Genomic DNA, 16,172 nt, shown 5'->3' with positions numbered 1-16,172 from the left:
GTGTAGAAACAAATAGAAAGTAATGGCTGCATATAAACTAACGTGCATACATACCAAGAAGAAGTCGAAGATGATGTGAGTGATTGAAGGTTTTTGCGTAGAAGGAGAAGAAGGTTTTAAACTTCGAACAAACGATTCAACAAATCCAGATCAACTCCTTCGCCACTTCAATAGTTTGGTCGCCGGAAGGATCCAACCGCCGCCTATGGTCTGTTCGCCGGAAAAATCGAAGATCGCAGGCGGAGGAGCTCCATCGCTGCTTCATGCATGCAGTGGGATCGGAGAAGAAATCGTCACGGCCTCAAAGCAGAAGAGAGAAATCAGAGCCAGGGGTTTGGACTGCATTCCCTGGAATAAAAGATGCTAGTAAGGATTGGGTTGGAATTGAGGAATGTACTCCCCCTTCACCGTTATAATTTTTTTTTTTGTTTTTTTTTTGGAATTGAGGAATCTACTCCTCCACCTTGCGATCTCCAAGGCCTTGTTCTGGCTCTGGCTCCCATCACAAGTCGGTGTTGAAGGAGAAGTTCAAGAGTTATTAATTTTAAGAATGATAATCGATAATTAAATTGATAATTACGGCATAGTCGAGAGATCATTTTGATTATTAACTCTAAAAGTAAATGTAAGAGTTATGGAATTAATACAATATGCTTATACTGTTAATATACCAAACATATTTGTATAACCAACTAATATTATCAGCTTATAAAATAGCTAACAACTAACCTATTCAGTTATTAGCTAATTGCCAAACACCTCAAATGTTGGACACAGATAGCTTGTGTGTTTTCAACCTGTCTTCATCATATAAGTAATTGAACAGAAAGCTTAGATTTTATTAATTTAGTAAGAGAGCAATACATTTGAAACATTATTTACAAATAAATGTTTATTGCTGATAAATTATATACATTCACAACTAATTTATACCACCATCTGTGAAGTAAGGCATCTCATCTCAAGTGTGTTTCTTGGATTTCATTCTAAAAGGCACTGTGAGTTTGCCCAAAACCCCAAAGCTAAGGTTTCATCTTTGAGAGCAAACTGAAGAGCTTAACAAGCTCCAACTAGCATGGCCATAGCTCTCGTTTTCTGGTTGGGGCAAGTCGAAGAGACCTTGACGAGAAAGCCCGATCCGAGTCTTAGCGTATTTATAATCTTCTTTCTCTTTTCATTCTTCTCAACTACAGCATTTGAGAACTCACACAACTCTTCTCATTGCAGTCCCGAATCTCGATGCTTGCCAGCAGAGTCCACTGGGCTGTGTTCATGGTGGAAAGGGTCGTCTGTGCAGTGAACAGAACTCAACCGCGGAGAGAAATTCCAGCTACTATCGTCTAGACCATGATGGACTGTTCTCATGCTGACCTCGTCTCTCAGCTTCATAAAAAACGTTGAAGACCAGTAGTCCTTGGCTAAATTCTTTAAACGAGACGACAATGGAGATTCAAGTAAAGAGATAAGAAGGGTGAAAACAAGAGAAAAAAAGGTGTTAGGATAAACGAACACCATTATATTAGTAGCAAGTCGTAAGAATATAGAAAGTATACGTGTTTAGGTAAGAGTCTTACTAGTTTCATCAATTGCATCAGTTCCGCTAGAGCATTTTGAAAGAGTTGCGGATGTGCTAGATCGGAAGTAGTCAAAATGTCCTGCCGGCAATGGTGTGATATATTCACCTCCATTGGTGCACCTAAACGCAAATGCAAATGCAAATGCAATTCAGAAAACAAAAGCCCCATGAACTATATAGCAGGTGTTACATGAAGCTACACAAAACTCATTCTGTAGAAGAAATTGAAATGAACAGATATATGAAATGGCGAATTTATTTAATTTAATTCAATTCCCCTATAATTGACATATCAGATTTCATCCTACCTGCAACTATATACTTCTCAATAATGTGTCGTGCCATGTATATTCTCCTGACAGGATCATTTATGGATAATTTATCAAGCTGTTGAAGTTCTTCATAAAAATGGACACTCTCCCCAGCCAAACAACTACAAGATGAATAGAAATGTTAAGAGTCCCACATTGAAAAAAATGAAAGAATATATGAGTTTATAAGGCCATGGGTTAGATTTAATGGTTTGACTCATGTGCATTATAGCCCTGTTAAGTGACCTTGGCCAATCTTAGATTATAATAACATTGATGATATCAAAGCCTGTTCGGTCCACTATCTACATCAACTTTAATACTATATTACTACAAGCTATGAAGGGGAACCAATATTGCAGAATTTTTACAGAAAAGTGATTCAATTTATAAGAATTTGAGATAGTGTGATTAGCAAATCAATATGCTTCTCATTCAACTTTGATCAATAAGATAAGACCAACTGCTCCTCTTCCTCCTATCTCAAGTACAAATTTACAAAGGGGGTAACCCCAGCCAAGATGGCAAGAGATACACACTTGTAACCATAAGGTCACGAGTTCCTTGGTTGGTCAGCTATGGGTAACCTAGGCTGGTTTACGTCCTTGTGGTCCTTTGCCGGCTAGGGTCACAAAGGCGGGGTTTACTCATACTCGAAAGGGTTGTGAGGTTTCCCTCGTCATCCAATTCAGAAACATTAGGTCCTCGACAAAAAAGATACCTGTCTGCAAATGCCATGAAGGATTGACGAAACCTGTTGTTCAGCAGAAGCTTATCCAAAGGTTCATTGGGGTTGAAATCCCATGATGATTCCCTTTGAAAAAGAACCCCACTATCAGGTATGCCCAATGCCTGACCCATTGTCTGGTACTCCCCTTCATCCTTCTTTGTCATGCTCATAAGCGAGGCAAGTGGTTGAGAAATTGAAAAAGAGAAAAATGCCAGCACAAGGGCACTTGTCTGGGGACCCAAAAACGCCAAATACTTAATAACTTCAGTTTTAGGTCCAGTTTGTGATAAATTAATTCAAATAATAGCATCCCTGGAATCGTACCATAACTAATAACACAAATCTGGAAGCAACTTGAAGCCATGATATTTCCTCATGAATCTCGTTCAAAACATAGGCAACTATCCAAAGTCCTTACAACACAAAAACTAGTGCAATTAATCATACGCTTAAATATCTTTACATACATAGAGTATATTATAATAGTATGAAATATGTTGCACAGGTGCCAAAAAAAAAATAATTAAATAATAAAAATAAAAAAGCAAAATGTAAACAGAAATACCAAGGGAAGCCGTGGAAACAAGTATTCCCCTCCAGAGGGCTTTGAGTTCATGGAATCTGAACTCTATGTGATGAATAGCTCCTGTAAAACCAATCAAAGTGGCGACATATATTGCGTGAAGAGAAATAACAGGAATGATCCACCGAACCCCCATGTGGCAATGGTCATTTAGAGGCTTCTCTTTGAGAAGAACTGCAGCAAAGAAACTGCCATTTTTTAAAGCAATATAAAGGCTTTCTTGACATGAACAAATCAGCATAAAAAATTCTGTTACTGATAATACAGAAAACACTTCAAATGAAAATAGGGCAAGTAAAACATGCCTTCTTTAAAAAAAAAAAAAAAAATTAAAAAAAAAAAAAATTAAAAGAGAGAAAAAGTCAAAAATAACATTTACAACAATTTGTAATACCAAAGATATTGGCTAGCAGATTCAGCCATGAAGTGCTACCTTGATTATCAGTATTATGACTGGAAACTCTCCCATCCAGCATATTGTTTGTGGCATTAAGATCCTTATGTTTTGAACTTTTAACGTATCTAAATGCAGGGGGGAGGGGGGTGAAGGAGGAGAGAAAAAGAAAAGGATACATGCCTACCTTGCTAACAACAATGAACATAGTTCAACAGATGGTGGACAGTTTAAAGACAAATAACATATAGCAGCAGCAATATGCTGAATGACTTAATAATTGTAATAAAATAATAAAGTGCAAAAGTTTTCAAGTAGAATATGAAAGACGTATATTTGTTTCTTCTTCCATCAAGCACATAAGCGCCAAGGAACTCTCACACTGCACACACACACAACCAAAAAAACAAACAAAAAACAAAAAACAAAAACAAAAACAAATAAATCAGTCTTACAGGAAGCACCAGCAATCCATGGCAAGAGAATCATTGGGAGGAATATATAGGATCTGATTGGCGGCAGACGTCTCCTGAAACATCAGACAAGCAAGTGAAGATGAATAAGGTTAAACTAAACATGGGAGAAGTTAGTAACATAAACTGGACAGTCAAGGACAAGAAAAATCTAGATAAACCACTAATAGCAACTGATATTCACTGAAAGGAAAGAGACAATGGATGGGGTTTGCCTATTTTAACATTCCAGAGACTTTGGGACACTCATCCACTACCTCTACCCATGTCTGTATTATGTGACCATCTCTTTACCAAGTTGCATTATGGGTTATAATGCACATGGGTCAAACCACACTAAACCCATATGTTTGAAGTGGACTGAACAACACCAATACCATGGGTAGACAACCGGGTGAACACAAAGTGGACCAAACAAGGCTCTAATACCATATTATAATCTAAGATTGGGCCAAGGTCATACAATAGACCAGGGTCCACCTTGCAAGGTGGACCCTGGTCCTAAACGACGTATAAATTGTGTATTTTTAGTATTGGAATTGTGAAGTTCTAGAATATAAATTGTGTTTCTAAGTCAAAACACACAACAGCTGTAGAAGGAAATTTGTGAATACATACATGATCATCAAATCCTAATCTGTTAATATTGTGTGATTGCAATATTTGAAAGGAACTTTTGAATACAAAACAAGGTAATCAATTAAATATATGTTAAACATTGTGTTCGTAGTATATAAATTGTGAATTTTTAAAAGGTAAATTGTGAACAAGGTGGACCCGGGTCCACAAAATAATTTGCTAAGGTGGCTATAATGCACATCGGCCAAACCACACTAAAAAAATTGGATCAAATCAATTAGCTAGTCTAACTCATAGCCTTATAGACCCATATGTTCTCTCTTATTTTTTCAATGTGGACTCTTAACAGGTTCCTTCTGCAAAGGTCATTTCTTTATTTCTTTTGTTCCCAGGCTTGGGAGGCCGGGGAGATTGCCTTGTCCATTAAGTAGGTTTATATAAGAACTTGATTTTATGAAACAAATCCCAAAATAATCAGTTAACCATTTTAAGGAACATGCAGTAGCTCCTGCGTTAAAGAAGCAAACTTACTTCACAAACACAAAATACAGGTGAAATGCCTGTGCAATGCGGCAGCTCAACAGCAAACCAAAGCCAAGAGGACCCTCAATCCAAACTGGAATGCAATATGACCAACCCATCATTATTTGCGAGTTTGAGTAAAGCAGAAAGCATTAGGCAAGAAAACTAAAGTCCAATTTTTAGTCATACGATAGTAATTAACCTGCCCAAAGATAGCAAGATTTCCACCAATGCCTCTTTCTGAATTTTAAGAGATGGAGGGCCATCTGGAAAAGCCATAGAAGGTTTCAAGCTACTGTTTGTTGCCTGAGGCAATTATAAGGATCCTATAACTGGAAATGAATATCAAATGGAATATAATAAATTATATTTGCAGTAGTAAAGCCTCACTCATTACCACAATTGACAACAAAAGGTTGAAGCTTGCAAAGACTTGAATTGCAACAAGCCAGAAGCTACTTCCTCTGGGCCTTGGGATCTTGTGAATCAGATATGGCGACATGGATTTTGCAAGTAGTCTACAATCAAATTTCAAAAGCTTAATACAATTAATTTCTATTTATAATATAAATAGAAACTACAAGATATCAAATCCTTTTCCTCAGCATAACAGCCAGAAAGAGCAAGAAAACAACGACCCATGGCTATTGGCTTCACAATTTCCAGTATGTAGCTAATCCTCATTTCAGATCAGAAAACAAATTAAGACCCAGAGTGATAGTTTAGATCAATTAAACAACAAAAACACACGCACCCTCATAAGCTGTAATTCTTGGTCAGAAACTAAAGATGCAATTTTTATGAGAAAAAACAAGGACCGAAGCAAGAAATTACAAGATTATGGAGGCAAGAGCGATGGAGATGGCTATGTAGTCGCTGGGACATCCTCCTTTGACAGCACAAGTCGTCATTTTTCTTTTGGCTGCTAAATGTATTGGGTAGCTGTTGTTCTATAAAATGCCCATGAAGTATTTGTTGAAAGGTGTATGAAAGAAAAGTCCTGTGCTGTGATTTAACGTGAATTGTAGTGCTTTAACAAGACACGGAATCCGTTTCCACGGACTCTTTGCCTCTTTGTTTGACTATGAAGCAACAGATTTTCTTGAAGAAGCACATTTAACTTCCAGTAATAATAATAAATAATTTTTGTTTCTTCTTAAAAACAATGTTAAAAACAATACTGATATCTTATTATTATTTAATGTAACGGTTAAAAACAATCATAAAATCTTATTGTCTTTCATTGGATTGTGTATTATCAAGATTTGCATACCAATGAATGGTTAAGATTGTTGATATTTAATCTAACAGTTAAAAAACAATCCTAATATCTTATTGTGATAAGATTTCATATCTTATTGTAAATACTAGTACATCACATACAAAGTTATCATTCATCTTTTCATCATATCAATATTTAATTATGAATTCTAACAATGGTAAACGTCCTATATCATTTTCTTTTTCATCCTCACCCTCACCCTTATCCCAACAATCAGAGGATGATCTTGATCTCAATACTCTAATACAATCACAAGAGCAAGCATTACTAAATTTATATGCTAACAACAACGCTGCCATGACTTACTATATAGAAACTATGGCAAATCAAGCTAGCAACTCAAGGCACGGTGGTTCGATTCCTGACCGTAGAGTGATTCATCGTGATCGTGTAGATGGTGATCGAAGGTTATGGGCTGATTATTTTTCAGAAAATCCAAAATATAATGAAACAATGTTTCGTAGACGATTTCGAATGAGTCGAAATTTATTTTTACGAATTGCCAATGCCGTTGAAGATCATGACAACTACTTTGTGCAACGGAGAGATAGAATTGGAAGGGCGGGCTTGTCTACTTTACAAAAAGTAACAGCAGCCTTTCGAATTTTGGCTTATGGGGGTACCAGAGGATGCAACAAATGAATACATTCAAATTGGAGAATCAACTGCAATTGAAAGTTTGAAGATATTTTGCCGAGCAATTGTAGATAGGTCTTCGGGGAGCGCTATCACCTGATGCTAATGATGTTGCAAGGTTGCTTCAAATTGGCGAGAGTCGTGGTTTTCCAGGGATGCTTGGGAGCTTAGATTGTATGCACTGGACTTGGAAAATTGTCCAACAGCTTGGGCAGGTCAATATTCTGGGCGTAGTCAAGAACCAACTATTATTCTTGAAGCTGTAGCTGATTATGATTTGTGGATATGGCATGCACATTTTGGTTTTCCAAGGTCGAATATGAGTTGCACGTTTTGCATGAAAGTATGAGAAGAAGTATGACTTTATATTGTTGTTTATCGATCAACTTGATAGCATGAGTTTGCTTGTGAAAGTTTAAGTATTTCTATATTTATCAGCTTGAGTTTGAGTAGAGTATTTCGCCATGATTAATATATCTGTGAAAGCATGAGACTAATGATGAGTTAAATGTTGGGAAAGCATGCCTATTTGATAATTGGGTTGTAAGCATATAGAATTATTGTTGACTATGTTTGAGTTGTTGTTTAAAGTGATTGAGAATACTTGATCTAAGTGTACGTGTCAAATGTTTTCCAAAAGTATATTCTATAGTACTTTACAGGGTTGAGTGGCGTTATACTTAGTATTCGTGCTAACGGGTTGTTTTCTATTTGCTTGTTTGTTAACCCCTTTAAGGTGGACCCGGTTCTTGAGCGCGATCGAGTTAGACTTGTGTTAGCTTAGAGAGCTAGTTGTAGTCTAAACTCTTATCCAGTATGTTTGATTAAACTTTGGAAGTTAATTTTGTTGGATGTTTTTGTTGGTGATGGACACCGGGGTGTTAGTCCCCAAGTTGGATGTAGCTTGTTTAAACTTGACTTTAGTTAGAGTTTTTGCTAGCCTCTGCATTCATCGTGTGTGATGATTGTGGCGGTGACACCCTTTGGGATGGTTTTAAGTTATCAATCTTATTTTAATCTTTTTTTGTTTATCTTTTGGAATTAAGTATTCGTGATTTAGATTTAAGAAAAGTGAGGTGTTATAAGTTGGTATCAGAGCGGTGTGAACCGCGGGAATTTATGAAGATTGACTCTTAGGATTGAGTATAGGAACTCTAAGTTGAAGTCCTAGGATGGATAAGTTAAGAAAAGAACACTAAGTTAGGAGATCTAAGATGAGAAAGACTCTAAGTTCCGTGACTAAGTGTAAGAATCTAAGTTAAGTACTTTGAGAATCAGTTAGGAACGCGGTGAGGTTGTGAGTTTCCTTACGCTTGCTTAACTGTTTATGTGCTTTATCAATGTGTTTAAAGTGCAGCTTGCTTATCTTTTGAAAGTAAAGTAGAGTAGATGAGATTAGGATAATCAACCCTGTTACAATCTAACTGAAAGAACAATACAAAAGAGAGATAGCTAACGTAAACTACTCCTGACTAATAGGCAAGTCACACAAGACTAAGCCACTACCACATAAATAATAAGTGTTACAATAATAATAACAAATACTAATAATAACATTACTAACACACCCCCTCAAGCTCAAGGGTGATGTGAGACAACATTGAGCTTGTCTCGTAGCGTAGCAAAACGTGGTCCAGGTAGGGGTTTGGTGAAGATGTCTGCAATCTGATCTTTAGTTGACACGAAATTAACTAAAAACTCCCCGGAGGCCACCTTGTCCCGAACAAAGTGAAAATCAATCTCTATGTGTTTGGTCCTGGCATGGAAAACTGGGTTAGCACAAAGATAGGTAGCACCCAAGTTATCACACCAGAGTGTGGCAGGTTTCCCAGAATGAAGTCGGAGTTCCTGAAGTAAAGAGACAACCCATGTGACTTCTGCTGAGACATCGGCTAACGTGTTAGGAATAAAGTGTAATGGTTTTGATATGTCAAATTTGTATTTGTAGATCCCCCAATTTTATTTCTTAGGTCTAGTAGAGTCTTAGACCATGATCGGGAAATTATTTAATTATCAAAAGAGAAAAAACAGAGGAAAATAGATGAAAATAGAAGAAGAAGATATAAAGCCGAAAATCAAGAATTTGTCTGGAGAAAATGACAAATTGAAGAAGAAGTTGAATGATATGAATTCACGTCGCTACTACTCAAAGAAGATATCCCAGAAGAATTTTCGTGAAGAAAATTAATATTGGAAGAATGCATGAAGTTGACTTGGAGATCAAGCATCTATGGAAAGAAAGAAGTACATCAAATATGATTGGAGATTTAGTCAAAAGCTGTACAGACGAAGTGGATGATGCTTGATATATTATCCGAAATGGCTTAAGTTTGAAACTCACTATCAACAATTTTACAAGGTAAAATTTGAGAAGTCAAATTAAATTAATCTGATGGAGTTGGGCGCTAGTTTAAGCTTTGGGCGCCGATTACAAGTGGAAATTGGGAAGCAATTTCACTTGGGTGGCAATTGAGATGCAATTGCACTTGGGAGCCAATTCAAAGGAATTGGGAGCCGATTTCATAGAAATTGAAATTGGGAGCTAGTTTCGAAACAAGCCGATTTCATAGAAATTGAAATTGGGAGCTAGTTTCGAAGCAATTGAAATTGGGAGCTAGTTTCAGAGAAACCAATGTAGAATTGAAATTGGGAGCCAATTCAAGTTGTAGTATGGGATGCAATTCAGATTGGGAAGACATTGAGGAGCAATTGAATTGAGATGAGATGCAATTCAGATTAGGGACCAATTAAAAGAAGACATTGAGGAGCAATTGAATTGAGATGAAATTCAAAGAGAAGTCCAATTTCGAAGTCAACATTGAGAAGTAATTGGAGCACTAGGAGATGTTGGGAGCCAATTGCAAGTCAAAGTCAATTGGGAGCCAATTACAATGGAGAAATTCAAATTGGGTGCCAATTACAAGCCAATTGAAATTGGGTGTCAATTACAAAGGAGAAATTCAAATTGGGTGGAAGTTCAAAGCCAGTTTGAAGTCTGAGAACACCCAGACGTGAGAATGAAGAAGATGAAGCAGAACTTACAGTGAAAAATATTCTCACAAGGAAAATACTAGTCTAACTAGTATGGGATTAAAATAAAGATTATTTTTGAATCCCAAAGATACAAGGACCACTTCAGAGCTAATCAGAGAAGCCATTCTACACCAAAACTGAGACCCAGATATTTCCACTCAACGTTAAAACAGGGGAATATCAGATGAAGTTTGGGAGCTCATTTACATGGAGATGAAGATCTTTCAAACGGCTAGCTTATCTCTTTCTGACATTTTTGCAGAAGATAAGATAAGATCTCTGACATGGGAGCGTCTCTTTCCAACGGACAGATTCTCATTACCAGCTATAAAATGATGAAGATATGAAGACTTGAAGGTGTGAAGAGCAGTAGAGCAGATCACGAACTCACGAACAAGAGAGCAGAAAATTCGAATCCATCAAAGGATCGAATAGAGCAATTAAGCTTAAAAGAGCAGAGAGCTAAAATTCTAAGAGCTAAAATCTTCAAGTGTGAGAAAAAGAACTCAGAGAGCTTCAAGAGAAAAATATTTAGAGAGTTCTTAAGCAGAGCAAAAATATCAAGTACTTTACTTGATATATTCAAAGAGAGAAAACACTCAGAGCTGTCAAGAGAAATCATTCCAGAGTGTTTATCTTCATCAAAGAGACCTGCGCATCATTGAAGATCATCTACAGAGTCTCAGAAGTTGGAAGCAAGACAACACTTGTTTTGGAGCAAAACAAGAGAAGGGAGGAAAGTAGCACGGAGCTGTGAAATCCTGGATTGTCACACGGAGCTGTGAGATCCGAAGCAGCAGTGTCGGAGGCACTGGGCGTGATTGGTGTGGGCTTGGTGATCAAAGCACCAGATCACGGATACGTTTCTACCGGAGTGTGGAAGACGGGGGGAAAGTAACGCGGAGTTGTGAAATCCTGGGATAGTAGCGCGGCGACGTGAAACCCGAAGCAGCAGTGTGGTGTCACTGGGCGTGATTAGTGCGGGCTTTGTGATCAAAGCACTAGATCACGGAAATTCATTGTATCTTGGAACCAAGGAGTGGTAGATATAGTGAATTGGCTCTTGGAGAAAAGAGCAAGTGGAGTAGGAGGATTACACCACCTCGCGAACCACTATAATTGTCTTGTGTTCTTTACTGTTTTCTTTACATACCGCTCTTTACATATACGCTCTCACGAAGATATACTACTCACACAATCTCACACACACTTTATGTTTATTTATTTCCGCTGTGCACCATACTCTAACAATCTAGTTAAGAGTTTTGGTTTATCTCTGTCTTAGCAATTGTTGTGCTGTGCGAAAAAGTTTGAAAGTCTATTCAACCCCCCCCCCCCCCCCCTCTAGACTTTCACCTTACCTCTTTTGGGACCAACAATTGGTATCAGAGCAGGTGCCTATCCGAGTCAGAATTTGTCTCTAACTGATACCAACAATTGGTATCAGAGCAGGTGTTTACCCGAGTCAAAATTGTCCCTAAAGTGGGTCAACTATTTTTGACTGCTAGACAGATCCATTCTACAAAGTGTGTGAATTGGATTAATCTTTCATATCTCTCGTGATGATGATGAAGAAAGATTTAGCTCAAAATCTATTATTTTCTCTTGATAAATTTGATGATTGGAAAGTTCGTATGCAGGTACACTTATCGGCTTTACACGATGAAATGTGGGAAGTTATTTCCACTGGGCCTATAGAAATATTAAAAATCAATACGGCGTTTGTTATATCCCCGGATGCTCCACAGTACGTACAAAAGCCAAAACCGGAATGGACATCGGACGATAGAACGCGGAATAATCTTGCTAATATTGCCAAGGATATTCTATTCAAAGCCGTTGATGATACAATATTTCCGAAGATCCGAAAGTGTGCCACTGCAAAAGAAATATGGGAAACTCTCATCAAGATTGGCGAAGGAGATGAACAAGAAAAAGACAATAAGCTCACAATCGCCATGAAGAAGTTCGAAGATTTCAAAATGCTCTCAAATGAAAGTGTTGCAGACATGGAAGCTCGAATGATCAAAGTTCTTGGAGAGATTAGTGATCTTGGCAAAAATATTGGCCAAAAAGAAATTAATCTCAAAATCCTACGAGGCTTACCATCTGCATGAGATATGAAGGTTACGGCTATGCGCGATCACCGAGATCTAAGAATGTTCTCAACAGACAAATTATTTAGTGATCTAAAAGCATATGAGTTCGAAATGAAGGCCAAAGATGATGATGTACATGAAGCTCGAAATTCTGCTCTAATGGCCGAACAACCGTCAACCTCCAGGTCAGTAGAAAATAATGTTGTTTTTATGACTGACGAACAATTTGCTCTTTTTGTCAAAAAGCTTAGAAGGTTTATGCGAAAAGGAGACAACAAAAATTCTGCTCGTGGAAAATTCATCCCTCGCATAACACAAGAAGAAAAAGTCGAAGAAAATAAGGATTTGTGCTACAATTGCCGCAAACCCGGACATTTTAAAATAAATTGTCCGTATCTGATCGTTAGCAAGTATCAAGGCAAAAATGTTGAATCTACACCGAACAAATCCGAAAACAAAAGGTTCAAGCGCGACAAAAGAAAAGCTCTCGTTGGCAACGAACCAAACGAAAATGATGATTCGGAGGATTCATCATCAAGTGATGAAAGTTCATATTCGGATGATGATACGGCGCTAATATGCAAGTCAATTGAGTTGAGTACAAGTGAAGATTGTCTTATGGCTCTTGACGCAGAGGAAGAAGAGGTAACATCTAATTCTTTCAATTTTGTTAATTCTTCTTTTTCTCGTGAATCTATTGACAATCTAATGCGAGAATGTCAAGAGATTATGCTCACTCATCCTCAACTCAAGGAGCGCAATTTTAATATTCTAATTCTTGAAAAAGAAGAAATGAATAAAAAATTGCAAGATGCTTTACTTGAAGTGAGTAAATTGAAGAATGAAAATATTCATCTTCAAGAAGAGTGTAAAGCAAGAGAGGTTAGAGAACATAATCTTAGAGCTACTAGTGCTACGTTCACTAATTCGTCTAAAATTATAAATAAAATGGTGAGCATGCAAAAGCCATCAGGAGATAGAACCGGAATTGGTTATGACTCCACATGTTCTCAAACCCCTCAAAATCTGACTAATTCTACTACTACTTTAAATAATAAAGTTCAAGTGGTAAAATTTGTTAAAAGTCAGAATAGCACGATGAGACAAGGACTTGGCTATCAATCAAACGCAAAGTTGAATGTTGAAAGGCCGAAACAAGTTTATACTACGGCAAAGCAACAAAAATTCTACAAGCAAAGATATGCCAAAGAGTCAAGTGCAAAAAGATTTCATAGAAAAGAGGAAGCTTTTCTAGAAATAAAGTTGGGAGATTTTATCCCACTCAAAAAGATTGGTTGTGCAATAGATGTAATACTTTTTATAGACCAAAGCAACCATTCTCTTCCCAGGTGCCAAAATATAAAAATAATTTTCAAAACCCGGCGCCAAAAATATTTTCTAAAGTGAGTTATGATTATCGTGTCTCAAATGGTTACAAATCGCCTCATCTTAATTCAATAAGATCAAGGTGGGTTTGGTTACCAAAAATCACTAACAGTAAAGGACCCAAGCAAGTATGGGTACCTAAAATTAATTAATCTTTTTTGCAGGATGTTTGGTACATCGATAGTGGTTGCTCACGCCACATGACTAGAAATAAATCATATCTAGTGAATTTCAAAGAAATCGATGGACCAAAAGTTATATTCGGAGGAAATCAAAATTATGGAATTACAAAAGGAGTTGGCACGATCAAGAAAAATGGTTTGAAGATTGAAGATGTTTCTTTCGTTGAAGGATTAAAATTTAATTTGTTGAGCACTAGTCAATTTTGTGATAAAGGCTATCTTGTAGAATTTTCTAAAGATAAATGCCTAATCAAAAATGAGCTCACAAATGAGATTATTTTATCTGGAAAACGGCGAAAGAACATGTATATTGTGGATTGGAGCACTAGCAAAGATTCAGTGTGCTTAATGGCCAGAAATTCAAATGAAGCTAATTGGGAATGGCACAGAAAGCTCAACCACTTAAACTTCAAGACTATCAATCAGCTTGCAAAGAAGAATCTAGTAGAAGGCTTGCCAGATATTATCTTCAAGAAGGACCAAGTATGTGATGCATGCCAACGCGGAAAGCAAATCAAATCATCATTCAAATCAAAGACACACGAGTCAACGTCAAGACCGCTAAGCTTACTACATATGGACTTATTTGGACCAGTTGATCCAATAAGTGTAAGTGGTAAGAAATATACTCTCGTTGTTGTTGATGATTTTTCCAGGTACACTTGGACCGTGTTTTTCAAGAAGAAAAATGAAGTTGAGCAAGTTCTACCGAAGCTGTTGAAGCAACTACAAAATGAGAAAGAATTGCAAATATCAAAAATACGAACGGATCGCGGAACCGAGTTCGTGAATGGAGTTATACAAGCTTTTTGCAATTCACATGGAATTTCTCATCAATTATCTGCCGCAAGAACACCGCAACAAAACGGTGTTGTCGAAAGAAGAAACCGGACGCTCAAAGAAGCCGCACGAGTGATGATTAGTGCTGCCGGTCTCTCGAAACGCTATTGGGAGGAAGCTATCAACACTGCTTGTTACACACAAAATCGAAGCATGATCCATAAGCAGTACAAGAAGACGTCATACGAGCTATATAAAGGGAGAAAACCAAATATTGGTTATTTTCATATTTTTGGATGCAAATGTTTTATTCATATTAATGATAAATTGCATCTAAAAGCTTTTGATGAGCGTGCAGATGAAGGAATTTTTCTAGGATATTCAGCTACCAGCAAGGCGTACAGAGTTCTGAATAAAAGATCAATGGTGGTTGAAGAATCCATACACGTGGTATTTGATGAAAAATCACAGATCAAGAATGATGCACTGGACGAAGAAATTGCACAAAATGATAACAAGTGTCATATTGATTTTTGTGATACTAATGATACGTGTGAAGATGATGTTTTGCAGGGAATGGATGAGTTGGAAATTAATTCTCTAGAAAATCCCATCCCTCACCCAGAAGAAGTTGGAAATTCTTTAAATAATAATTTTGGGAGTGATGCCTCACGTGGGAAGGGAAATGCAGTACAAGTTGGTGATCCAATTAATGATCAAATTGCATGTGATGTTGGTAATCAATTTCAAGACAATTTAATTGATGAAATTCGAACCAACACTGCAAATTCACAACAAATGGATCCACCCAGTACCATGCACCCATTTCAACCAGATTTAAGATGGCTCAAAAATCACCCTCCAGAATTAATTATTGGGAATATTCATGAAGGCGTGAAAACAAGATCATCTACCATGGAAGCATTGTTCACGTGTTATCTATCTCAGATTGAACCAAAAGAAATTGACGAAGCTCTCAATGATCCGGATTGGATAAATGCTATGCAAGAGGAGCTCGATCAATTCAAAAGAAATGATGTTTGGGAACTTGTTCCAGGACCGCCGAACCACAACGTTGTAGGAACCAAATGGGTCTTCCGGAACAAAGCAAACGAAGAAGGCGTGATTGTTAGGAATAAAGCAAGGCTCGTTGCAAAAGGATACTCTCAAGAAGAAGGAATAGATTTTGATGAAACCTTTGCACCGGTGGCCCGACTTGAAGCAATCAGAATTTTCCTAGCCTACGCCACACACAAAGATTTCACCGTTTATCAAATGGACGTGAAAAGCGCATTCTTGAATGGTCTACTCGAAGAAGAAGTTTATGTCGAACAACCCCCAGGTTTTGAGGTAAAAGGCGAAGGTGATAAAGTCTACAAACTTAAAAAGGCATTGTATGGGTTGAAACAAGCACCTAGAGCTTGGTATGATACTTTGTCAATGTTCTTGATAAGCTGTGGATTCACCAAAGGCCTTGTTAACAAAACTCTATTTAGAATTCAAGATGGTGATCATATTTTATTAGTGCAAATATATGTTGATGATATTATTTTTGGAAGCACTAACAATTCTTTGTGTGAGAAATTTTCGAAGCTTATGCAGAATA

The 16,172-nt window shown here is 37.3% G+C and overlaps 1 protein-coding gene across 6 annotated transcripts; it reads right to left on the bottom strand.

The window, feature by feature from the left end:
- Positions 1–811: 811 nt before the first annotated feature.
- Positions 812–6,232, bottom strand: LOC109147182 (regulator of G-protein signaling 1). 6 transcript variants are annotated; one of them, XM_019294815.1, is made up of 11 exons: positions 6,003–6,232; positions 5,554–5,686; positions 5,371–5,434; positions 5,178–5,262; positions 4,050–4,123; positions 3,183–3,374; positions 2,942–3,030; positions 2,609–2,847; positions 1,885–2,009; positions 1,575–1,696; positions 812–1,425 (listed from the first exon to the last, which is right to left on the bottom strand). In XM_019294815.1, exons 1-11 carry the CDS (start codon positions 6,077–6,079, stop codon positions 1,219–1,221), a joined length of 1,407 nt encoding a protein of 468 aa, XP_019150360.1. In that variant the 5' UTR covers positions 6,080–6,232; the 3' UTR covers positions 812–1,218. The 6 variants fall into 6 exon arrangements, with proteins under 6 accessions (XP_019150360.1, XP_019150361.1, XP_019150362.1 ...); XM_019294816.1 differs by having other exon boundaries at positions 5,566–5,686; positions 6,003–6,231; XM_019294817.1 differs by lacking the exon at positions 6,003–6,232 and adding an exon at positions 5,923–5,994.
- Between the last annotated feature and the right edge of the window lie 9,940 nt (positions 6,233–16,172).

Source organism: Ipomoea nil, unplaced genomic scaffold (assembly GCF_001879475.1).
Source record: "Ipomoea nil cultivar Tokyo-kokei standard unplaced genomic scaffold, Asagao_1.1 scaffold1977, whole genome shotgun sequence".
Classification (NCBI taxonomy): domain Eukaryota; kingdom Viridiplantae; phylum Streptophyta; class Magnoliopsida; order Solanales; family Convolvulaceae; genus Ipomoea; species Ipomoea nil.
This window is presented reverse-complemented; position numbering and strand designations above follow the sequence as displayed.